The sequence below is a fragment of the Cydia pomonella genome, chromosome 28, assembly GCF_033807575.1.
Source record: "Cydia pomonella isolate Wapato2018A chromosome 28, ilCydPomo1, whole genome shotgun sequence".
NCBI classification, from domain to species: Eukaryota; Metazoa; Arthropoda; class Insecta; order Lepidoptera; family Tortricidae; genus Cydia; species Cydia pomonella.
Window position 1 is genome coordinate 7,456,409 of NC_084730.1, and position 26,704 is coordinate 7,483,112.

Here is a 26,704-nt window from a genome sequence, read left to right on the forward strand (position 1 = left end):
TCAGCAGGGCTGCGTGGTCGCAAGTCGACCGTGACCATACACACGCCGCATTCAGTTTGGGTGTCCTCCGTGCATGGTGGCCTCGATAAGGTGTCTGCTACAACATTGATTCGTCCTGGGATGTATTTAACGAGGATATCTTGAGCCTGCAGCTGTAGAGCCCATCGAGCGAGTCTACCAGTCGGAGATTTCAACTTCATCAGCCACTGTAAGGCCTGATGATCGGTGACAATTGTAATAGGGGCACCCTCAATATAACCCGCGAACTTCTTGATGGCCCACACGACTGCGAGCGCTTCTTTCTCTGTTGTCGAGTAGTTTCGTTCCGCCGATGTTAGAAGTCTACTCGCGTATTCAATTGGGTGTTCTTCTTCCTTTTCACCTTGTACGAGTACCGCACCCAGTGCATAATTACTCGCATCCGTCTTGATAGTATAACCTTTGGTAAAGTCTGCTTGCCCAAGTATTGGGGTTGAAGTGAGATGGTTTTTCAACTCTTTGTACGCTTTCTCTTGTTCAGGACCCCACGTCCACAGAGCGTTCTTTTTGGTGAGTTTCGTGAGTGGCTCGGCGATGTTGGAGAAGTTTCTTATGAACCGCCGATACCAGGAACAGGTCTGCAGGAAAGACATCAGATGTTTCACGTTGGTCGGGGGAGGTCGATTTAAAATAGCCGACACTTTCTCAGGATCAACTTGCAGACCTGCGGGGGTAATCAGGTGACCCAAGTATTTTACGCTGGTGCAAACAAAGCGACACTTGTCTTTGTTGACAACGAAGTTGTACTCCCTCATCTTGGTGAAAACATCTCTTAGATCAGACAGATGCTGTTCAAATGTCGTGGAGAAGATGATCAAGTCGTCTAAGTATGCAAGTAGCTTGATATGGCCTAGACTAACACGGAATCTGTCTATTAACCTCTGAAAAGTCGACGGAGCATTCCGAAGTCCGAAAGGCATTCTTAGGAACTTGTAAATTCCGAAAGGCGTTATAAAAGCAGTCTTTGCTTGGTCACAATCTCGTACGCGTATTTGCCAATACCCAGCCTTTAAATCTAAAGCTGACATGTAAGCCGTGGACTTTGCTTCATGTAGTAGGTCGTCGATGCGAGGGATTGGATATGTGTCCGGCACTGTAATGGAATTTAACCTTCGGTAATCTACGCAGACTCGTACTTCTCCATTTGGCTTCGGGACCATTACAACTGGCGCGGCCCACGGAGATTTACAAGGTACGATCACTTTGTCCGCTAACATCTTGTCGATTTCAGTTTTCAAAATTTGTTTCCTTTGTTCGGACAGTCTATAGGGAGGGACAGATATGGGTAGATGATTCTGTGTATCTATTATGTGTTCCACGTCATTCACTGGATTGCCATTCGATTCGAATATGTCTTTGAACTTCTGCAGCAAACCGTCGAGTTGTGCTGCTTGTACTTCGTCCATAGTTGTGGATACATCTATGGCGCATAGGCCGACATCACCAAAGAGCGTGGCCGCGTGCGGAGATAAGTTGTACTCGGCTTCCTCAATATTCTGGATGGCATCTCGCATCATGTATTCCATTCTTGGTGAATATCCGTCGAAAAGAAATTTGTCTTGAGAGCAGTTAATTTTCGAAGGCAATGCGGCTCCTTCAGCCTTTGTAGACTCTGCTTCACCAGCAGCAATTGCTTGCCTTAACGGTCTCTTCCCTCGTTCCATATCAATAGGAGCAACTACGATTTTAGGAGCAACTGCGGTTTTGGGAGCAACGACTATTTTAGGAGCAACTGGGACTTTAGAAGCGGTCGCGTCTGGTTGTGTAAACATAATGAACCTCTCTTGGTACAGCTCAAACTCCTGTTGTGGTTGGTCTATGTAGCTCCACGTGAATTGTGCGATATTCAAAATGATGCCAGCCTTTTGCATAAGGTCGATTCCTAGCAACGTCCGGTTATCATGGGACTGTTGTAGTACGATGAAAGGGGCGTGTAAGCGACGCCCACCAAGGTCAACATTAGCCTCGAAAACTAGTACTCTTTGCAATCTTGGGTGCCCATCTGCCAAGGTCACTGTTGCCATTTCTTCGTAGAAAATCTGTCCACGTGCCTTTAACAACTCGTATAGTTCCAATGATGCAACGCTAATCTTAGCTCCAGTGTCCACATAGGCTTTACCTTTGACGCCATTGACCTCGAGAAACACCATTGGTCGAGACCGCATCTCTAATTGTATATTTATAGCACAAAATCCTAATGTGCCTTTCTTCTCAAGCGTATCACTGGGCTTGTTAGAGCATATCTTGCAGTTACTGCGATAAACCCCTGGTGCACCACATCCATAACAGGAGAACTTCACATCACTTGATGTTGGCAGGACCGTATCCGTTTGTCCATTGCCAGCTTCCATTGTCTTTTTACGCTTTCTACACTCTTCTATGACATGACCTAGCTTTTTGCAGAAATTACATCGAGACGCTTTCTTCGCACGCGTTGGGACCGAAGTGTCTGATTTGGACGCCTCTGCAGTTTTATCGCTGCTTTCTTTCCTCCCTTCCCCCAGAGCTTTCTCTTTTAGTAAGGCTTCAGCGCTGCGTGCCTGCTTTAGAAGGTCATCAAAATCCTTAACTTTCTCTATAGGGACTTTCTCCCTAATTTTAAGATTTAATAGCCCATAAGTAATGTTAAGCTGCTGCTTTTGATTAAGAACTTCATCGCTGGGAAGTTCGGAGAACAGCATTCTCTTCTTTGTAACAAAATTGTCCGTAGAGACTTCTGGACCTTGCCTGGTTCCGCAAGCTTCCAAATAAATTTCATATACGGGTTTCTTTGGAGCGAACGTGTTTCTTAGTGCATCTTCAAATGTAGCCCATGTGGTGATAATGTTTTTGGTTCCTTGCCACCACACTGCAGCCTCGTCTCGCAGGATTAAAGGTAGACCAGCTAGTGCGTCGCTATCGTTAATGTTCTCAAGCTTCTTGAAAACTTGCACCGCCGTGAGAAAAGCTTCCACTGTCTCTCTATCCTTTCGACCGTTATAAGTAGCTTTGCATGACGTCATACTGCCTTTCCGACTACTTCCTATGCTGGCCAAGAGTTGCTGGAACTGCTCCTGAGTTAGATTGACAGACATCTTGTTTTCACTTTTCCTCTGGAGAGCTTTCACAGGATATGTTGTTTTCCTTCCGAGTCGTGTAACCACGTATTTGGGTTCGTTCGAGCCCGAGTTGGACGCCACTGTAGTGAGGGTTACGCTCCGCAGACGAAAACAACGTAAATATCAGAGTCGGTTTAATAACAAGAACTACTAATATAACTGAATGGACTTAAGACTGACGAAACTATCGTGACGACAGCAGGCGTTTCGACCGAGACACCGTGCTGCTATCGAAATAGTTCGCAAGATTAATGTTGGAAGGTGTTCAATAGCTTGAATGCAGCCAACCAAGCACTAATCCGCTCCTAGCTTTTGACATCGATCGGTAATTTGCATCTCGGAGGTCATGTTTCTACGTCGACACATCGTTAGCGCGTTCTATCTCGGAGGTGGCGCCATCTCTTGACAAATTGGTGCACTACACACTTAAAATCCACGTTTAAATATTATACATATATAAAATTATGTTACGTACGATAAATTCCTTTGATTCAATCAATATATCTTATTTCTTATAATTTCTATATTACTATATATATTATGAACAGCAAAAATAAAAAAAATGACCTTTTCTATAATAACTAAATTCGTATATAACGAGATATATACGCATATATAATATCAATGATTTATTAATACCATTTCATATGTACACATTTTGTGCATAAATTTTGACATACTTATTGCTATATAAATAGACTAAATATTATAAAGATAAGACTAAATATAATAAAAATAACACATTACAGCAAGCTGGGTAAATTATATATCTATAAAATATTTAGCAAAATACTACTACTAAATCTTTTGCTGTTACCTAAATGTTTAGTCATTTTATCCATCGCAAATGAATCCGTCTCTCTCGCACGTATAGATAGATCTTCGTACTCATATTTAAAAAGAGACGGATGTTTTAGTCGAGGATAGACGAAACAATTGTCTTCTACCTAACGGTGACAAAGTCACTTGAGTAAGGTCAAATACAAGTAAGTGTGGCTGGCCTTCATACTGGGTCCGTTAACATATTGATTCGTGTTTATTGAGTAGTTATATATATAGTATTAGCAAGTAGCCACACCTACCCCGCAGCTACTCTTATCCGTATTGACCTTACCTGTCTTTTGTTTGGTGCCATATACAATATTCCGTAAGATTTCGGTGCTTAATTTCTGATAATTTAAGCTCATATAGGGTACGCTTAAATATCATCAGTAGATTTGAATTGCTAGCCAATCACGACATTGTAAAATAAACAAAATGAACATACTCCTCCACAATTAGGAAATCGTTTTGATACTTTTACCATTTTACCTACATAGTTTGTTAGTATGTACCTATATCTAATAATACATAGGTTCCAGGTACACGCACTATGAAATATTATGTCCATCTCTAACTTACAAATGGACATAAATATAATCGTATTGATGATTTAGGTATTTTAGTCATATATTATATGGGCTCTATGGATATGAGTAGCTTAACAAACTTTAGACTTAAGGAGAGACTTTATATCTGTATATAACATTTTGGACGTTGCACATAGGTTATATTTGAACTAAGGAAAGGAATTTGAAATGTAACTATGATCAACATTAATATATATTATATACAAATTATTAAAACGGTTTATAAATTCGCTTCAAAAACAACAATAAGCGTTATATAGGTTTTGGACACGTATCGTTTTGTCTTTCGCGGTCTCATCGTGTAAAAAGCGCTTAAAATATCAGTGACGAGCATAAGTAAGCCTAGAATTATTTTTAGGATTTTTGTTAGTAGCAACTCATTTCTAGGCAGGAACTACCTTAAGTAATAAAATTTCATAAGTCATCTTTGTTTTAAAAAAGCAATTACTTAAACGCTTCCGTATCTTGATTTAAGATCAGACTACAAATTGTTTGTGATAATATCGGGTGTCAATATGATTACGAGTATATATACGGAAGCGTCTAATTGTTTTCGCAAAAAAAAAAGCTTTCCCATAGATTTTTCATCTCATTAAAAATCTAAAAGCGACTACAAAGTTACTACAAATTTAGTTTTGGTCTTTATAGTGTCAGTAGGAATGAAGAAATATGAGAATAACGATTCCATGTGTTAGATTTTTCATATCATTATAGGAAAGTTTTTTTTTGTGAAAACAACGTGATAATGTATGTTTGTTACCTCGTCACACTCAAACCGCTGAACCGATATTAGACGTTAGAGGCCCAGGGAAGGGAAGGTCATAGGATAGACAGAGCCGGATTTCCATCTAGGCTCACAAGGCCCATATAACCTAGCAATGGTTTTTGGATAGAAAAGGGGGCTCCCCTTAAGCCTAGGAGCCCTAGGTCTCTAAATCCGGGACCGAGGATAGTTTTCATCAATAATTATCATTATTCCACGCAGGCGAAGCCGCGGGCAGAAGCATATTTCGAGTCTTGGTTCTAAAAACAGGTTGTATTTAAGGTAGTTCCTCTCTAAAGACAGTGGTTGAATCTCCAAGAGCTTAGACACTAGAAGTGGCTTGTTGGCTGCTGTGATCAGAAAGCACCGAGTTGAGGTCGGACTCTCGGAGCACGGGCGGGGTGCCGAAGGGAAAGTCCTGGAAAAACGTATATATTATGCACACATTCCAGAGAGTCGGGAGCAAATTGCGGGAATCTTTCTTTTTTACTGCAATTAAGGCTTTGTTAGAGTGACAAAGAAATATGCTCGCAATTTGCGAGCTTCGATATTCGCGGTAGGCCCTCAGTTCACATTAGTGTTTGGTAGAATCTTGAGTCCTTTATGTTTGTCTATATTTAGTAAAGTTCTTCACTTTACTCGTTTTTACGTGATTCTTCGCTTAAAAAACGTCCAAGTTCCGAATTGCAAGTAGTTGAGTATTTTTAAACTCAACTCAAAAAGACTCGAGCCTACGAATAAAGACTCCGTCAAAAATTTTGTGGGTATTATTTAAATTAACAGTAATCAAACTTGGCATTATTGTATGATTTATGTACCTAATTCATTAATTTTATGTAAAGACAATGCGTTTAGAATTTTTTGTCTCCTTTCCTCTTAAATTACGGCAATCGATCGAGCAATTTGATTATTTGCACCTCCTTAGCCGTCAATTGTATAAAATTGCATACAATTTGTTGCGACGTGCGTGCGGGCTTCCAAATACCGGACTTCTCACAATACCGATATTAATACCGAAACCGTCATCATCAATACCGGGATCCCGGTATTGCATTTAAATACCGGTACTGATACAACAATAATGAAAATATAACAATAAATAGCGCTTAAAAAGACGGGATCCCGGTATCGGAAGTCCTTTACCTGGTCATGCAAGTCCCTGGGCGCGGGCGGCGCGGGCGGCGGCGGCACGCGCGGCGCGCGCGCCGGGGACGCGCACTCCGCGCACTCGGGCTGCGCGCCGCGGACGGAGCGGCGCGACCAGGATTCTGGCATACAACTGGAAAGAGCATTGGGATTACTTTATTCTTGAAAAGTTTTAGACAAAATTTTCATTTTTGGTACAAGCTTTTATAGCTGACTGTACTTCTCTTTCCACAGGCAACTAATACTCATCGAGACACTTCTAAAAACCCCAAACACAATTAGGTTGCGTTGTTTTATCACGGAGATCCTATGGTCACCTCCTGTCTCCATCATCAGATCAGATGGTACCATAATATTGCATTGTCATCCGACTTACATATGTATACAAATTTTCATCTTCATCGAAAACCGGGAAGTGGGTTAAATTTAACTTGCAAGATTTCGGGATAGGTGAAACTAAATGAAGGTAAAAAAAACACATTTTTCGGACAAATCATTCCGGCGTGGGTATTGTCATGATTGGCATCAATGGAAAGAACAATCTTCAGCATTTCAACTATCCAGAGTGTCCACGACGTTAAGAAACTTTCCGAGAAGAAAAGCAATGATGACGAAAAACCTTTTCGAAGTTTCACTTTGCTTTGTTTTCGGCATTTTTATCCTACTAGTATTAAATGGGTGTTGTTCTTAGGTAAAATACTTACGCTTGATGTACTATATGCGCGCACGGCAGCGAAGCTAGCGGCTCTGGTTGCGTTGCCAGGGGCTCTCTACACCGAGCGCAGGCGGGTGCCACCCACGCCGCCGCCGCACGCTTGAGACGCGCTGCTGCGTTGTTGTCGCCCAGTGCTGTGTAGATCTCGGAGAGGCGGAGGCGAACGCGGCGGACTAGCATCTAGAGAACATCCATAAACTGAACGTGAACAACCGTAATCAAATAAGCGTAAAAAATGTCAAGGTCATACGGTCTTACAGGTATATGCGTTTTATCAATACGCGCGACATGTTTCGGAAGGCCTAGCACTGAGAGTACTTAAACTGGTTGGTGATGACGGCTCTCCATCTACACTCACCTTAAAATCTTCACAAAGTCCACATTGTTCACATTATGTTATAAGCGATGCGCCATAAGTTAGAACAATTTTTTGTTAATAGTTACACTATTGTCTTAGGTCTAGTACCTGTAAAGATAGTTGTAAGTGTCAAAAAAATAAATAAATAAAAAATAAAGCCCAAATCGAGACCTTAACATTCATATTGAGACCACGCCTTGTGGGCGTGAAGTGTCAGTTTCTAGCCCCAACAGACGTGACCACCGTCGGCGGCCTTGTATTGAACTCAAACGGACGACAATTGCAAATGCGGCCCTGCTTTCGAAGAGCTTCCAGACACCACACTACGCCGTCCATGGCCTCCGTTTGAGCTAGACGGCCTCCTACGGCCTGGGCAGTGCCTATTGCTTTATAGTCTTCATACACACACCGATAGACGAGTCCATCTTAACCACTATACCTCACCTTCGCCCCAACAGACGTGGCAACCTCCAGCAGCCTAGTGTTGAATTCAAGCGGACGGCAGTTACAGATGCGGCCCTGCTTCCGTAGAGCCTCCAGACAGCGCGCTGCACCGTCCATAGCTTCCATCTGAGCTAGACGGTCTCCTAGGGCCTGCCCAGCGCCCATTGCTACTTCGTAGTGCCTGGGGCAGTTAAAAATACATAAGGAGTAAATAGTTGTGTCTATGCTATGCTATGCTAGCTGTAGTTTAGTGAACTTTAATCGGACTTCGGAACCTTGTATAAAAGAGAGGATTTATTCTAATACATGTTATTAACTTAAAAGGAGGATTTGACACCATCATACCCAGTGCATGTTAAATGAATAAATATAAAAATAATATGAATCATTTTTTGTATTATTTTTATATTTTTGATTGACTTCCAAGAGAAAATATTTTACAAACTTTTATTTTTGTCATCTCAATCCCAAAAGAGTTAAGTGATGGACTGATGGACTACCTACAAAACTTAAAAAATAATGTGGTCCTTCAAACCGGGTATGTGACCCAATGTCGGCAATGAATGATACGTAACGGAAGTGCAAAACAAATGGTATATATTCTTTGCTTTTGCTTGAGTTTTTTGCACGAATGGCTCGCGCCGGTATATTATGCTTAATATAATTGGACCACGCACACTTCTTTTCTACATGCGCCAGCCATATGGACCGTGTGCAAATGATTATTATAAACAGTTTAAATATTTTCTATGTTCGTACCTGAGAGCCTTCCCAATATCGCATTTCCGTCTGTAGACATCTCCGGCTATACGCACGGCTCGCGCGTAGCAACCTTGATCTCCAGCCACCGCTGCCAGCCTTAACGCCTCCTGTGAATGTTTGTCAATGCATTAACTAATGTAAAAAATATGTTTAACTTAGAGTCAGTAATAAAACCATACCAGACACTTGATTTTTCTTTGTATTCTGGCGCACAATGAATAGAGAATTTACTGGTTTCCTACGACAACTTTTAATTGTATTAACAAGAAACGGTCAAATGTGGAAGGAGGTTAACAAAATGCTGAAAACCTCAAATCTAGTAATTTCTGATTAGCGGAGTTTTTCATAACATCAAGAATTCAAGATAAGGATTCATTTTGCTTCCATCGCTGTCTTAACTATAATCATGGGCATCCCAGCTGCCCTCTTGCTCTCAACGCAGCTGTCATTTGTAGCAGCGTTATGTGATGCCTGGTGTTGAGTTCAGCCTTGCCTACCTTGGCTGCCTTGCCTCCCCCCTTGCTCTCAATGCCGTCGCCATTTGCAGCAGCGCCATTCTATGATGCCTTATTTACCTTGCCTGCTTTCCGTGTCTAGCTCCTGCTTTAACTACTTTGTCTATTTGTCTATAACTCACGTTACAATAGTCATGAGCATCTCCAAGCTCTCCTCTTGCTCGTAAAGCCGCCGCCATTTGCAGCAGCGCTATTCTGTGATGCCTGGTGTTGAGGTCGGCGGCGCGCGGGCCGCGGCCGAGGTCGCAGGCGCGCGCCGCGCACGCCACCGCGCGCTCCGCGTCGCGGAGACGTCGCCACAGCTCGGAGAGACCGACGTACACCTGGAAATACATACATAATACTGATTTAAACTTTCGCTATAATTATACAAATTATTATTTACTTAAGGGAACCCAGTTCGAAAAATACGCGCAGCTACAAGATGTTGATATCTAATTTAGCGAGTCTTTCCCCGAGACAATGGGTACAGTTCCCATCCTCGAAACTCCGGTAATTTTGAAGCTTAAATATACGTGATTCAGTACCGTGTAAGTAAACAATAATGCTAAAAATACATATTATAAGTAAGGAATCAAGGTGTGGATGCGGTTTTAGGCCCCGCTCCTACTAACATAGACTAATGGCATTATTCATAAGTGCTACTAATTCGAATTATCTATTAATCGTTTGTTTATAAAACATTAATTAATTGAAGCTTGTAATGTTTTATGAATAAGCAAATACTGTAAACTGCACCGATCCCATTCATAGCTAAAAGTTGGATAATGTGAGAAGTCAAGTCTCAATGAAAAGTCATATTCAGAACTAAACCTGCTGACAATAATTATATAATGAAGCAGTGGAGAAGTGTAGTTTCTAGGTTCAATATCAACGGAAGTCGGTTAAAACCCATTTTCTACTCCAGCACTTTTATTTGTCGATTAAATGACTGCCAGTGATATCGAAATTAACTTCATGAGAAGCCCGGCAGCGCGCCCCGACGTGGCTCGGCGGGGGTCCTTGTATTTGACGTAAAAGTATTAAATCTTTACATCAATTTTCTTACATGTAACAATAACGTGTTGTCGCCTTGTGCATAAGCAACCCCCAGCGCCTTACTGAAAGCTATCTATAGCCTTGGAGAAGGCGCCCAGCTCCAAGCTGACGGCTGCGACGGTGAGATGGACGCAGCCGGCGGTGGAGCATCGCTGTCGTACAGCACATGTAATATTATGCCGTCTAAACTTTAACCTGTAATAGTAACGTGTTGTCGCCCTGAGCCTGAGCAACCCCCAGAGCCTTCTGGAAGCCATCCATGGCCTTGGAGAAGGCTCCCAGCTCCAAGCTGACGGCTGCGACGGTGAGATGGACGCAGCCGGCGGTGGAGCCTCCCCCGCAGTCGTTGTACAGCGCATGGCGGGCGTATGATAGGGCTCTGGAAATCAAAATACAATAAAAATATAACAATTTCATCGTTAATGATTTTTTGTCCGAAAGTGTAATACGTGTCAGGAGTTCTGCTTTGTATATCAGTAAATTTAATTCGCCAAATTGTAGGTGCTTAACGATTTGAATGACTATTATAACGGCTGAGAACATTCCTCTATTTATCATGGATCCTATCAAAACTGAATTACAATTTTATTTAACAATCAATCAAAAAATATTGGATATGTACGAAATACGATGTGCGTGGTGGGGGTAACAAATCCGATGACAAATATTGCACAGCGCGGGAAAAATGAAAATTTTCATAGGTGCATCTGCATTGCATACTATTTGATAGGTGTCATCTGACTAAAAAGCAATGAGTCCCTTGTCCCATGCCCGCCGGGACGAAGCTACAACCATACAAATTTAATTCTTTAGAAGCTACAATCATACAAATTTAAAATTTAAATCTTCTCGGGGTAGAGCCGGAGTAGCTTTATTTGACGTTCATAAGCGCATTGTAATATGTCTACTTGGAAAATAAACTATCTTTATCTTACAAAAAACACATATTCATTCAAATACTCGTATAGCATGTATTGTAATAGTATACCTGTCCAATCCACCCAAGGTCTGATGTGCCCTGGCCAGATTGAGGTAGGCTTCAGCGCGCATCGGTGCGGAGTCCAGCTCCTCTGATATCCCTAGCTGGCGATTTGCAAATTCCAGGGATTCCCTGTAAAAATGTTTAATCTTACTTATCATCAATATATACAATATTTGCAGACGGAGGTGTTTCAGAAGTATCCGTTAAAAACAAATAAGAAAGACCAAGAGAAAAAACTCAAGATTATTGTAGAAGAAGAAGTCAGCCAAGCGCACACAAGGTGTAGGATTTTACGACAAAGAAATACATGAAGATTACAACACCGACAAGAAGAGCACAGCTCCAAGTGTATAGTGACAATTTTAATAATGATATATGTACTCGTAATGTAATGCAATATACGAGGAGTCAGTAAGTGCAGGGATTACTCGAATGATTGATAAGCTGACAAATACCTCATCCAGCAATGAACAAGGATGTAGTGTTAGCATTTAAGTTTGTTTTTTTCTGGAATGGTGTCATTTACAAAAAAAAGATATAGCGAAGCGGTCGTCACTAAAAGAAAATTAAATTAAATTAAATTTAATCTGTTTATCTCAGCGTTTGTATTTGTTGAGGTACAGTCTGAACTCAGTTACAATCTCTATATTTGGAGATTATGTTAACTAAGTTTAGCCTTAACTAAGTATATAATTAGTCCTGTTGGCAGTTAGTGCTTACATGTTATTATAATACCTACTATTTGTAACAAAATTAATTCATTTTAATCAGTGCTTTCTTAAGTGTACTCTTTATTTTATCAGGATGTTTTTCTAACGTTTCTACTACTTGTATGGGTAAGCTGTTCAGGACATTAGGCAGGTATGTTGGCCAGAGCCTTTTCCCATATTCATTCGGTTACTCGGTTAGCATTTAAGTTTGTTTTTTCTGAAAAGGTGTAATTTTTTTTTTAAAGTAGTGCGAAGTGAAGTGTCGGCCACGGCAATCCTCACTTTACCCTTAAAAGTGGACTATAAAGAAAACTTTACCTGTACTTTCCAAAGTCATTGTACGCCTGGTACAAGTGTCCAAGCAGAGCGAAGCGGTCGGTCCTGTGTCGGACCCCTCTAAGCGCCGATAACCACACTTTCACTGCTAGTTGCTGCTCATTCTGCCCGTAAAGCCGCACGCCGCGCTCGATCTGAACGAAAGTTCAGTATTTTAATTTCAGGTATCTTAGATCAATACTTAGATAATAGATTCTGCTGGACTTATACAAGTACAAAAAATTATTGATTTGCTAATGCACTGAGGAGACTCGTAAAAATTAATGTAGTTACGCTGGATCTAGAAGTAGATTAGATTAGATGATAGATATTAGATTAGATTAGGTTAAATGCCCCCAGAGCGCAAAATTTAAACAATCTACTTCTCGATATACGTGCTCTTTGTCCCCGTTAGGTTAGATGTACTCACACCTGAGAATTCAATGACCTCACCTGGCTCCTATCGAGGTATTGATCGATCAGATCGATGTATATACGGGATCCTCGGAAGCAGTCAATTAGCCTCTCGGTAGCAGAAGGGCCGTGCACGGTCCCAAAACGGCGCGCTACATTGTAATACTCTATTTCTTGGTATGGTAGGGTAGGTTGGTTAGATATAAACCTGAAAGTTTAGCGACCTCACCTTCCTCCTATCGAGGTATTGATCGATGCCCATGCGGTGCCCTCGGAAGCAGGCAAATGGGAACCCCAGCGCGCTAAATCGTAACAATCGACTTCTTGGCATATATACTCTTTATCATCGATAGGTTAGATGTACTTATTCACACCTGAGAGTTCAGTGACTTCATCTTCCTCCTAGCCTAGCGAGGTATTGATTGATGCGTATGCGGCATCCTCGGAAGCTGTCGAGGAGTCCCACGATAGCAGGTGGGTGGTGCGTGGGATCGAAAGGCCACCAGCGTGCTAAATTGTAACAATCTACTTTTTGGTATAGTTACCTTTTGTCACCGTTAGGTAAGATGTACTTAGCACTTGCGAATTTAGTGACCTCACCTTCCTCCTAGCGAGATATTGATCGATGCGCATACGGCATCCTCTGAAGCAGTCAAGCAGCCCCGCAGTAGGGGGAGGGCGATGCGCGGGACCGAAACGTGAGCCCCAGCGCAGGGCGCCATTCCGCTCCCCGCAGTCCTCAGCGAATGAGTGTAGCTCTATGAGATTGACGTTAGTTAGGACGTGATATGATGGCGTTGTAAGTAACGTTTACGAATGACACGTTTTGGTAAATGGTGTGGGAATGAGAGACTTCTTGGGAGCAATTATGAAACTAGGTGTTTGTGAGAAGAACGAATTATTTTAACATACTTAGTGAAAATGTAGTGTTATTGGTGAAAAATACAAAAAACAAAAAACATATTTAGGTGTCTTTTGTAAATTGCTAGTTTTTACAAATCTCATCATTATTAATAATAGGTACCTAATTTATTACATTTAGAGAAAAAACTTAACAGCGTGATTCAAGAACCGTACTCATAAGCGCACGTAATAGCGACATCTATCAAGCAAGTTAAACAAACTGTGCTTAAAAAAATGAATATTGCAAAAAATTATGTCCTTTAAATTAAAATTAAGTAATGAATTAAAACATACATATATTATTGGAAACATTTAACAAACAAACAATGATCACTATAATAATATGGGAGAAGAAATGCAGCCAGGAACAGATTATAATAATAGAGTTTTAAGTGTTAAATATTGTCCCATCCAGAAGGGATGTTTTATAGCTTTTCTATGTACTTAAATAAAATAGAAATGAACATAAATCGTCATTTGAATTATTCTTCTCCTTCACTTTTGTGGAAGGACGGAATCATGTAAAAATTTGATTTCATTTTTTTGCCACTGTTAACGGTTTTTTACCTGATGGGACCATATTTTAGAAAGTTAATAGTTGCGGGGTAAACTATCCAATGATTGGCCCTTAGCAGTACATTATTTTTATTGCAAAATTATCGCTGTTGCTTTGTTAAGAGCAGACGATTTAATGGATACATATCCCTTATATATGTATATATGGATTGAAAGCATAGTTCATGCTAAATTACTTACAATATAAGTAAACGTAATATTCTGCCCCAGTTTTGCATGATTCTATGTAATATTCGGAAAACAAGTTATAAAAAATACGCCACCTGTTCAAGGTGATTTTGATTATTATTTAATTATATTTCTTTTTAAATGGTTGAATATTGCATAAAACAAAAGCTGGATATTTTGTCTTTCTTAAAATACGTAATTTATCATGTGTATTGAACTGCCAAAATTGCAACTATACATGTTTTACCAAACTTACTCCTTGGATGGCAGTCAAAAACAAGCGTGTTACTGAAAAGTACCCTAAGTTTGAAGGATAACTAAATGCTGGTGATAAAATAACGTTCTAATAAAGTAGGTTCATACAAATAAACAATTGTACCTACTTTATTAATGCGATACTGATTTTTACTCCCTTTTGTAAGTATAATTTTTCACAATGCAGCCACGTATTCGCGTCTAACGACAATACCAAAGTAAACATGTGAATAAAGTCGCGATCTACATTTTCAACTATTATATTACGTTCAGTATTCAGTCATTTATTGCCTTCATAGGTACATATTAAGGTGATACATAAGAATTCTGATCAGCTATGAACCCTGTAAGGGCACTGCAAAACCAAACGTTACGTACGTTTTGATCGGTATAAAACAAGGTTTTAAACCATGGCTAACTTTTTTCATTAAAAGCTTTGTATTAGAATAGAATAGAATAGAAATCATTTATTCAGACAACACTTAATAGCAAATACAGGGCAAAGATAAACAAAACACTAGAAACAGAGATTCGAAGCCGAAATTACATTTTATCAGTCAAACCTGTCTAGTCTAGGTATTCATAAGATGGGGCTTGTTGCTAGAATCAAAATTTAAATAAATACGGTTGAAGACCAATCATTGGGAGCCGACATTAGTCTAGTCGCAGAATAAGTAATAGTATTATGTATAGTGTACTATAAAAGTTGCTCACCTGTCTGGTCGGGCAAATCTGGCAAGCCTTGAAGTTAACAGACATATCAGACATGCAGACAGACAAGCGGTGATTGAAACGGATGTATGAGAAGTTTACTTTTTTTAAGTACACCCAGCAAAATTAAAAAAAAAGTAGTTTTTTTTTTGCGTCGTCCTTTAGGATAAAAATTTGGCTAAGAAACGTACATTTTGTTGAGTGTACTTATACATAGTATCTATCCAGTCTTCGTTTCTTGTAATTTAATATGTAAGTAATAAAAAAAATATGATTTTTCTGAAGAAAACTAATGATCGCACACCAAGATATTTACCTAGTCTTAACCCTTTTCCAGGCCGCACCAATCTACAAGGTTTTCCCAAAAAATCCAAATATATTCCAGATAATCCAGCTTTGATGATTCATTTGAAGACAAGTAACATTTCCAGAAAGTGTAATCTAGTTTGAACCTTAAATCGGAGTGCTGAAGCTGAAATTCTAATGGCTCGTATGTGGTCGATAAATCATACTATGCCTGGAAAAGGGTTAATAAAATATAGTATTTTATACAATCGGGATATAATATAACAGAGAGCTTTCAGTCGAGTACCAGGTTTAGGAAACGAAGCTTGCTGAGTACGAGATTGAAAAGCTTGATTATATGTCTATTGTATACAATACTTTTTCTACGAGTCATATTTTTATATTTATATGAATACGTTTTTAAATCCCTAAATAAGTTAAGAAAATTGGTTAGTAACTCAGTAGACAAAAATATAGTTCATGTCTGCTTTTCTTTTATGTATAAGTTTTCTTTATTTCTTTCAAAAGCATTCATAAACACGCGAGGCAACCATGGCCTATTTAGTCTTTTCTATGGGAGCCCATTTAGTCTTTTCTATGGGAGCCCATTTAGTCTTTTCTATGGGAGCCCATTTAGTCTTTTCTATGGGAGCCCATTTAGTCTTTTCTATGGGGGCCCATTTAGTCTTTTCTATGGGAGCCCATTTAGTCTTTTCTATGGGAGCCCATTTAGTCTTTTCTATGCCACCGCACGTGATTGGTATTTTTTTTAAATAGTTGACTACAGCGAATCGATATTAATATTATAATTGAGTTTGGAGCCCATACATGACAGTACGCAATTATAGTTTGGTATACGAAATCTTAATTCAACCATTACAGTCGACTGAGTCGACGAGTAGGTTAGGTTAGGTTAGAAAGTTAGGACCAAGGCGGAAACAGTGGCTCAGTCACCCCAATATCGCATCTCTCGTGTTGAAATTAGGTTAAGTGAGCTGTGCCTGGCTTTTTTTCTACCGAGCCACTGTTCCCTCCTTGACCCTATGTAAACATACCTAAATAGGTATTTATTTAAGCAACATTAAGGTGCCTAAAGTTACCACTACTTTTGAGTTTAGAATTTTTTTATTTAAAAAAAACCTGGTACCTATAAAAAGAGGGCCCAGATTAAGTAAATCTTCATTTTTAGTCGCTGAGCCAGCGTAGTTAATTAATATACCATGATCGCAGGAGTATGTTAGGGTAAGATGTTACCTGGCGGTTCATCGAGATGATGTGAGGGGTCCGGGGAGCTCAGCAGCCGCGTTGCCGACAGCTGGTGGGCTGGTACCCCGCTGAAATGATTATTTTATTTTACAGTAAATTATACAGCATTACAGCTAGGCGCCAAAGCGCTGCATAATAAAATTATTTACAAAACCGATCGTCATAATCATAACTATGGGTAAGAAGAGCCAGATCTTGATCTCCATCCATGGACGAAAAAAACTCGAATCTCAGTATCATATGTATATCGATGAATTTGAAAAGTAGTGACAAATAAATTTAAGTATTATTACCTTGTTTGGCCTTGTAAATTATTTTTTATCAAAAAAATTGTCTCGCACAAAACCACGCCATTTCCATTAGTTAATCCAGACACCAAACTTACAAACTACGATTTTCAACTTTACGTCATTCAAATAAGGTTTATATTAGCGTACCCGAGGAAGTCTCGCGACTCTATAGAATCCCATGACATGTTCCTCGGGTGGAGCCGACAGCGTCACCTGGACGTCGGGTGCATCTTGCCCTCTCGCTCGCACACCGCGCACGAAAACTAGAGAGAAAGAGATAAACATACTTTATTAGTGATGCCTTGTTTTCCCTTTGGGTCATTCCAGATGAAAACACTAGACTTTTAATTCAATTTTGCGCTGAGTGATTTTGAAACGCCGGCTTTAATTGACCTGTTTTTGATGTTCCGAAATTACCAATGTATATTTTTTCTGTAGGAGGGAAATTTTTCAAGGAGGGAACAGTGACTCGGTAGAAAAAAGCCGGGTACAGTGGCTCACTCCACCTAATTTCCACGCGAGAGAGGCGGTATTTGGACGACTGAGCCAATGCTTGAGCTGAGCCTCTGTTTCCGCCTTGACCCTAACTGATATTCAAATAATTTTAAGTTTAACTGAGTGACTGGTAAACGTGCTTTAAATCATTACTATCAATACCACCAAAATGATTTTAATTATTCCATGATAAACACGAAGGATTTCGTGTAGTTGTTCAATGTTAGCTCCTCTTACAATGGCTTTTTTGTCGTATTTACTGTGCCTAATTTCTAATAATCTTTTTTTTTTGCTTTGTAGAACTATAGTTCGTTTTTCTAGGGATTAGAAAAAAGGTAAACAATCTTGATATGCCTTTTTATTGAAAAACGCTTTTTAAAAATCAGTAACTATTACTTATGAAAGCAAATAAATGTAAATGATTGTAATATGATTTATAATTGTTACATATTTATTTGCCGTGACTTATTTTACTAAATATGTATATTTTGACTCAGCGACGCCACAGGAGACCGAAGAGCAGGCAGCTTCTTCGCTCAGCGTATTAGTTTAACAATCCAGCGAGGAAATGCTGCCAGCGTTTTCAGTACTATGCCGTAGGGGTCTTTTTAGGGTTCCGTAGTCAACTAGGAACCCTTATAGTTTCGCCATGTCCGTCTGTCTGTCTGTCTGTCCGAGGCTTTGCTCCGTGGTCGTTAGTACTAGAAAGCTGAAATTTGGCATGGATATATAAATCAATAAAGCCGACAAAGTCGTACAATAAACTCTAAAAATTTAATTTTTTTAGGGTACCTCCCCTACACGTAAAGTGGGAGTGAAATTTTTTTTTCGCTTCAACCCTAGAGTGTGGGATATTGTTGGAAAGGTCTTTCAAAACTAATAGGGGTTTTCAAGAAACATTTTTTGATAAAGTGAATATATTCGGAGATAATCGCTCCGAAAGAAAAAAAATGTGTCCCCCCCCTCTAACTTTTGAACCATAGGTCCAAAAAATATGAAAAAAATCGTGGAAGTAGAGCTTAAGAAAGACATTAAATGAAAACTATAGCGAACATGATCAGTTTAGCTGTTTTTGAGTTATCGCAAAAAGTTTTCCCTTCATAGTAAATAGACTTACTTTAATTAGGTACTGATTATGCAAATTTGCCTATTTGTTTAACTCGGTTTAAATTTACTATACTTTAAGCTCCAGTTTAGCTTATTGTGACGGAAGAGTAACTACGGAACCCTACACTGAGCGTGGCCCGACATGCTCTTGGCCAGTTATTTAGATTTATTATAGATATATTTAGTCTCATTTCTAATTTTAGTTTACTTTCTAAGGTAGAAGTACTAGTGCTCGACGCTGCACTAGTCACCGACATGGGCACTTTATTTCATGGAAATATAGGTTAAATTTGAACAACGAAGATTTTTCTGTATTCGAACTTAATCCTTGCCACTTTGACATAAAGTGCCCATATCAAGTACTTGTGCAGCGTCGAGCACTAGTACTTCTACCTTAATTATAGTTTATTATTTCTTGTACCTATATTATATTTGATATTTATATTTTTTGTAAAGTGTTTTTCAATAAAAAGACACGTTAAAATAGCTTACCTTCTTTTTAATGCTAAAAAAACGAACCATAGTATAGACCTAATAATATAGTTTATATTTTTGGTTCCTTGGAGCTTGGGACGGATGTGAGTGTGGGATGCTACCTGCGTAGACACACTGGCACCGTCCCACCTCCAACGGACTAATGTAAAAGCGGGCGCAGCGGCGGAAAGCGCCGAAATTTTGAAACGTAATAAATATAAGAGCCTCGGTAGAGAGCTAGAGAGTACCATGTGGCGTTGAAACTCTAGGTCCATGGGGTCCCAGCGCGCACAAGTTTTTTGGAGAAATCGCGAAACGTCTGGTTGACGTAACTGGTGATCGAAGAGCTGGTGGCTTCCTCGCACAACGTATCAGTATTGCGATACAACGAGGAAATGCCGCCAACATCCTTGGTACAATGCCTCAAGGACCTATTTTAGATATAAGCTAGTTATAGTAATCATCTGTATATATCCATTATGTATATTGTTATTGTAAATAAATATAGCGATAATATAGTCTAGAGTGCGATCCCCAAATGTTTTTTTTTTCATTTAGTACAGAAAAAAATCGAATTTTGCCATTCATATAAATGAGTCATGTTTCGGTAAAAGACATCATTCCAGCCTCGGACTATTGGCGCTCTCGCACTGCGTTCGAGCGCCAAACTACCTCGACTGAAATAAGTGCATTTCATCCCTTGGTTAACAATCTACTAGAATTAAGTAAGAAGACAGTAAACCTGATTCAGACACCACAGGCGGCGCACCTCAGCACCCGATACATTTTGTATCAAAAACGGCAGACATCACTTTGCCTTTACGGCATTACCTGGAAATAAAGTAAACAAGTTTGAGTAAAGCAGTAAAAAAGATACCTAGGATATCTTACTATAATCAGTTCAACTATGGAACGCTGGTCGATTCATCAAATTGCATTGGCGCTATATGAGTATTTCTTTTGTTTTTTGCAGACCAGACCGACTAGCACGAGTTGCGTTTGCGTCTTTGGTTGCGTTCATACTTGAACTCGCGCAATAGGTATGTACCCAGTTCAATCGCGTTAAGACAAAAGTAGAGGACCCAAGCGAAATCGCCTTTTCATACAAACATAGTCCTCTTTCCTCTCTGACTTGCCATAAGATTCCCACGAGGGCCACTATGAGACGATATAAAGTTCACTGGCGGGTAACGCTTATCCCGAAACGCAGTGGGCTATGTACTCTAGAGGGCGCCTGGTATCTAGAGGTTTTAACGACTTCGCTGTAGGGTGTTAAAGGGTTTTCTCTTCTCTGGATATTCACACTATTGAAAATATTTTGACACAATTTGTTGTATGTCCGTCAGCTTCGCTCTTCTGGCAATCTATCTCTATCTAAACCATCTCACCGAACTGGTTACATGTCCGATTGTTTCTCTATTCAAGCAGCTCGCCTTTGGAATAGTCTCCCTGTCAACATTAAACCGTGTCCGAACAGGTTTGCTTTAAAAAAATCCTTAAGTGAGCACTTTGCTGGCAGTACTGGAAACTCTGATTTGTAAGTTGTAGCTTTTCACGTTCATCCTATTTAAGATAAGGCTGTCTTAATGCCTTTCTACTGAGACAGAGTTCAGCGGAAAGAGAGAAAACGGGCGGGAATATACCAATAAATAGCATTGGTTGTAATCGACCAGAGCGGAGAACAAATGTAGGGCCGGATCTTCGCCTAGGCGCACAAGGCCCGGGCCTAGGGGCCCAGGAAACCTGGCAATGCAAAATAAAGAAAGTCAAATATAGGGGCATAAAAACTTTTTCCGTAATGTCACGTAATGTCAATATCCAGAAAGGTAAATGGGGACTACCTATGTATGAAGAAGCGGCCGTGGCCGTTATCCTCTTAAACACTTCATACATTAACTCTCAGGTAGATGTTTTCGTAATATTAAAAAAGTCGAAAATTCATCCGACAAACGGCCTCCAGACACGATATTATGCATTCAGCTGAACAGTCCGTTTATTTCGTGTATTCAGGCCAAACTGCAAAGTGAATTATCTGCTCATCAGGGCTTGTTTCGGCCGAACTCCGTAATGATATCATTCACAATACTGAATGTTACTTATTTATTATTTATGAGGGTGCTAGCATTTTTCGGTGACTTTGTCTGGGACTTATAGTACAAACTCTTTAAAATGATGAAAAGATATTGAGGTTTCTAATATCATTTATTTCTAAAATGAATAGTTTGCGCGTGAGACACTTCCAAAGTGGTAAAATGTGTGTTCCCCCCGCCCCCCGTAATTTCTAAAATAAGAGAATGCAAAAACTAAAAAAAATATATGATATACATTTTCATGTAAACTTCCACCGAAAATTGGTTTGAACGAGATCTAGTAAGTAGATTTTTTTTAATACTGTTAAATGGTACGGAACCCTTCATGCGCGAGTCCGACTCGCACTTGGCCCCTTTTTTTATTATAGGACATTATTACACAAATTGACTAAGTCCCACAGTAAGCTCAATAAGGCTTGTGTTGAGGGTACTTAGACAATAATATATATAATATATAAATATTTATAAATACTTAAATACATATCTAGAAAACACCCATGACTCAGGAACAAATATCCATGCTCATCACACAAATAAATGCCCTTACCAGGATTTGAACCCGGGACCATCAGCTTCGTAGGCAGGGTCACTACCCACTAGGCCAAACCGGTCGTCGAAATTCATGTTACACATTGCCAAAATTAAAAACTTACCACAATATATCTATATTTTAAAAAAAAACTAGATCGCTACGACATTTTTACAGTGACCACACTGACCACCCAATGTGAATGAAATTTGTAACATATTTTTTTTCGTTAAACTTTTAAAATTGATCCGTCTAGCATTTACATTTACATTGTTTAGTACTCTTTCCGTGTTACTAATGTTTTGGAATCGATCCAGGGACTGATTTTAAAGAAATTTATTCACTTTATAATATATTTTTTAGATGGTATTCGTAATTTAAGCTCTATTCTACTAATATTATGATACAAATTAGGTCGCCTGAATAGTTAGGTGTGTCATATAATTTTAGAATTACTATGCGGAATTGAAATGTAACTGTAATTTATAGTTTACTAGAACATCGATTAAAAAAAATATTTATTATAATATTATTTCATGTAATTGATGCGATCACAATATTTATGTCATTCATGTTAATGTTAGTTTTAAGCTTAAATTTAAAAGTGGAAAAATTACTGCCTTGGGTGAGACTTGAACTCACGACCTCTGGACGTAGAAGTTTGTGCTCGTTAATAATTAATCTGAGTTTTATTTGGTTTTAGTGCATAAAATACTAGTTTGTTTAAAATAAAATTATTAGTTACCAATTATATATTTTAAAACTATGTAATTAATAATGCAAACACTAAGGTATTTGTATAAAAAAAATGCATTGCGATAGTATCCAATACGCGAAATAACACACATTAGATTTCAATATAAATATTATTTTAGTATGATGAAAATTAAGGAAGTCAAAACGCAATTATTATTCATTAAAATTGTTATAAAGTAATATAAATTATTCAACAAATTATTACATTTACATTTCTTTTTTTTAAGTAAATAAGATCTAGATTCAGAATATTCCCAGGATACCGATTTAGATAAAATATTGACTCAATGTTACCTATTTAATAATAACAAACATATCGTTTATTATTAAAAACGAATCGGACGAAATCTAAAAATCTATGACATAACCTGAGCATTTTTAGTGTTTAAACTATTTTGTATCTGTCCCGTCCTGAATGACCTAGGTCACGTTATACATCTCCTAGGTAAATGTCATCAAATTAGGTCAACTTTAACACTTTTTTAATCTAAGAACATCTACGCAAATATGTGAAATCTTTTTTTAGTTTATTTCATCTGTAATGCAATTTTTTTATGTTTTAAATATGTTTATTTTTTATTCAGCCTGAGCTATGTAATGTTACTTATAATTATAGTAATATAAATATCAAAGTACGTTTTTGGTGTATGTATTATTTTTAGATGACATTTTTTCGTAAAATGTCAGTAGACATCTAAAAATAGGTTAGAGTTTTGAGTCCAAAAATAATCTAATCAATGGCGTACTTAAGCATACTTTAATGAGATAAATAAATTCATTTTTACATAAATATAACTCAAATGTATTATTTAACGTTATCTATCGAGTAAGAATAGCAAAAAAAGAAAAAAATCGTTACTTACGCGGAAGAAAAATCCATTAAGGAAACTAACTGGACACAATTCATTTGTTTCACGTTTGTCACTTGCTTTTTTTTGTTTTTGGTTGTTAAATGATTTGTTTTCGGCTGGTTTGGTTCTGAAGCCGTTTTCGAGTTTTGTGTCGCGGAGGACTTGGCGGATCACACCCCAATTCAAGGGATGTGTTATGCTGAGGGATAGAGAAATGCGTGGAGTAGACGAATTACAAAAAAAATGTTGGTGTTTTATGTTTGTGTGGTGCAATTTTTCTTCAAAAATGGTTTATATTTAATTTTTGCGAATCAATATTTTCTTTAGATTCACTAAAATATATTTAATCGATCTGTAAGCAGAAATATTTTTTTTAAATGAGGTAAGTACAATTGGATATTAGATAAAACATCAAATAAAAAAACAGCTAATTACTTATTGAAATTATATTTAATAATAATGACAAATGACAGGCTAAATGCCGAGTGGTAACTGTATTCTAGTTTAATATTATCTTTGCCAAAACACGGCTGTGCTTATTATGTAAATTATGTAAAATTCGTTCACAATCATTTTTGCGTTACTAAATGTATATGTGTACAAAAAAAACCAAAATACTACAAACACATTCAGTTTTCAAAAGGAAGTATCCAATGTATTTTTAATTTATGCAAAAAATCTTGGCACTCAAATTTGTAATAGAAAGAAGAATATAAATTGTTTTGGGTTTAAAATCGAACAAAATAACACAAAATAAACTGTTCCATTTAATAATGATTAAAATTCCTTTGTAGGTAATTAGTACTAGTAACAAACACAAACAGTGAACAAATACAAATAGAAATCCTCTTTATTGCACAACCTGAGAACAAATGTACATGGAAACACAACGGAAGTGAACTTCAAGGGTTTAAGCTTTTGATACTTCTTTTACACTTTTTTTTACTTACACTACACGTAGGCGAACTAGAAAAATAAATGAATCAATAACCATTACCGTCTCCACGCACGCCTCTGTTCCCGCAGCCTCCCATCTCAGTACCGGCGCGGGACGCATGCGCCCTCCACCGCCACTTATTGGAAATGTGTGGCGGGAGTTTTGACGTTCGAAGATCCCGTTTATCTGAGGATTATATTATGAGGATATGAAGACATTGTTGGTACAACGCCTCATGGGCCTATTTTAGATTTAAGCTAGTTATCCGCTGTATATATCAATTATGCACATTGTTATTGTAAATAAAATTGTTGGTTGATATACAATTTACATTATTACTGTCCCAGGAAAATGTACTTTTGAGAAAGTATTATCTGAGACCCTATCTTGAAAATGCATCATACTGTGCCTATACATTTATCGACTTTTTTTTTAATATACTTACTTACAATGTTCATCCCATCGCTCTATTAGGTGTTGACAAGGCATAAACTCTCTTTTTGAAGTAATTTTATAATAATTGACCTAGCACGAGCGAAGCTGTCCGTTTCAGTTTGGGAAAATATGTCTGCACTTATTGGAAATGTATGGCGGGAGTTTTCACTTTTGACGCTCCAAGATCCCGTTTACCTGAGGAATAGGGTTGTTTGTTTCCAATCATTTGAAACGCTTGTATTACGTTCTATATTAACTAAAAGTTGCCCTAAAATTCAACTTTTATACTAAAAACGGCTTTAAATATGTTAAATTAACAAAATATATTTTGACAGATGCTTTCGCGACCAAAACGCTCTTTGAAAATTGTGTGACGTCACAGTTTACGGTATGACACATAAGTACATACACATGCACACGTAGAAGATACGAACTGACAACTGACATTTGTCATTTGTTGTTTATCGCCTTACTGTCAACATTGTCAATCCGAGAGTTGTGACGTCATCAGAATCTTCAATGACGTTTCGAGTTTGGTCACGTGACGTGTGCCAAAAAATATTTTAAATTCAATATTTACAAAAATATGGTCATTACAGGGTCCCTAAAAGTAGTTTAACATGTTCTTATAATCCCAAAGAATTTATTGGGATACAATTCTGCCCTAAGATTTGTAGATGGAAACAACCCTATTAGGTATATGAAAATACGGAGAATACAGATTTTTATTGGTAAAATAAAGTACATTCTACAAGTCAAAATACAATTTTACAAATAATAATCATGGATTCAATAAAACAAATCAATAATATTTTGCGTTTCACACAGTGTTGGGTCAATGATCTTTGGTTAAGGTTATACACATAAACTCATTAATACACATTGACGATTATTATTTTAATTTACATAATATTAATCCATGAGCAACACCGGTATCCGACACGTCAAAGGAAGGAGCCCTCGCACTTCTCACTCACATACAAAATCCAATCTGTAATGATGACACAAATACATAGAAAATGACACACGTCAAAGACACATCTTGTACACCTCGATCACTTTTTGTGTACGGACGAGTCAGCACGCACCGCGCTATGCCCAGTTTGGCATATGCTTCGGCAGAGGGGAAATAGTGCGAATGCTTACTCCCTTCCCGGTGTTGCTCGAAGATAGCAATCCTTGTTGTGGGTACTTTTGAGAAATTATTATCGTTCGTTTACAATACTTACATTTTCATGCGCTTACCGCCACCATTTATTAAAAATGTTTGGCGGGAGTTTTAGCGTTCCCGCCGTTTATTTGAGGATTATATGAAGACATTGACGATTAATGCCTAATTTACATTACAACAGGCCTTGTTAGAATGACTTTTGAGAAAATTTTCTTGACAATTGGTCTTCACGTTACCTATACAAAGTTGTTAACGCTACATTTCCTTTTTATTTATACATTTATGTTACTCTAAGTCCGGTTATATTCAAAAATATTTCTTTTTCCAGACATCATATATTATTAAGACATATTATTACATTTTTGACGCCGATTTTTGTTTTCATTATTCTCTTGCTCTTCACGCGGATCACATTATTTAAATATACACCGTGTTTTTTTTTATTTGCGTTAATTTCGAGGGTGCATTCCTGAGCTTAAATTAAGTAACTTTCTCAAAGACACCGATATTCTAATTAACTCCATTTCGGAGATAATCAATCATTAATTTTTATCTTATAAGGCCCTTACGAGCGTGTACACTTGCCTTAGGGCCTGTTTACTTATTGATTAGTGTTTAGTGCGAGTTCATACATTTGCTACTAAACGTAAGTACTATCTCGGACGATCGACGTTCGAAATGACATTGGTATGTCACA

The 26,704-nt window shown here is 38.2% G+C and overlaps 1 protein-coding gene across 1 annotated transcript; it reads right to left on the reverse strand.

The window, feature by feature from the left end:
* Positions 1-5,093: 5,093 nt before the first annotated feature.
* LOC133533019 (43 kDa receptor-associated protein of the synapse homolog) lies at positions 5,094-23,903 on the reverse strand. Its single transcript, XM_061871931.1, has 14 exons — positions 23,477-23,903; positions 19,981-20,069; positions 17,310-17,425; positions 16,861-16,940; positions 13,309-13,466; positions 12,298-12,449; positions 11,276-11,398; positions 10,483-10,666; positions 9,372-9,572; positions 8,732-8,841; positions 7,973-8,153; positions 7,160-7,350; positions 6,453-6,588; positions 5,094-5,727 (listed from the first exon to the last, which is right to left on the reverse strand). Exons 3-14 carry the CDS (start codon positions 17,345-17,347, stop codon positions 5,632-5,634), a joined length of 1,650 nt encoding a protein of 549 aa, XP_061727915.1. The 5' UTR covers positions 17,348-17,425; positions 19,981-20,069; positions 23,477-23,903; the 3' UTR covers positions 5,094-5,631.
* Positions 23,904-26,704: the final 2,801 nt, after the last annotated feature.

Bases quoted from the DNA above. Each gene is read 5' to 3' on its own strand.
- LOC133533019 (XM_061871931.1), bottom strand. From the start codon at position 17,347: ATGTCATGGGATTCTATAGAGTCGCGAGACTTCCTCGG. The intron at 8,154-8,731 runs GTACGAACATAG...TAACTGCCCCAG, and splicing joins GATATTGGGAAGGCTCTCAG to GCACTACGAAGTAGCAATGG. The intron at 5,728-6,452 runs GTAAAGGACTTC...ACGTTTTTCCAG, and splicing joins CCAGGGACTTGCATGACCAG to GACTTTCCCTTCGGCACCCC.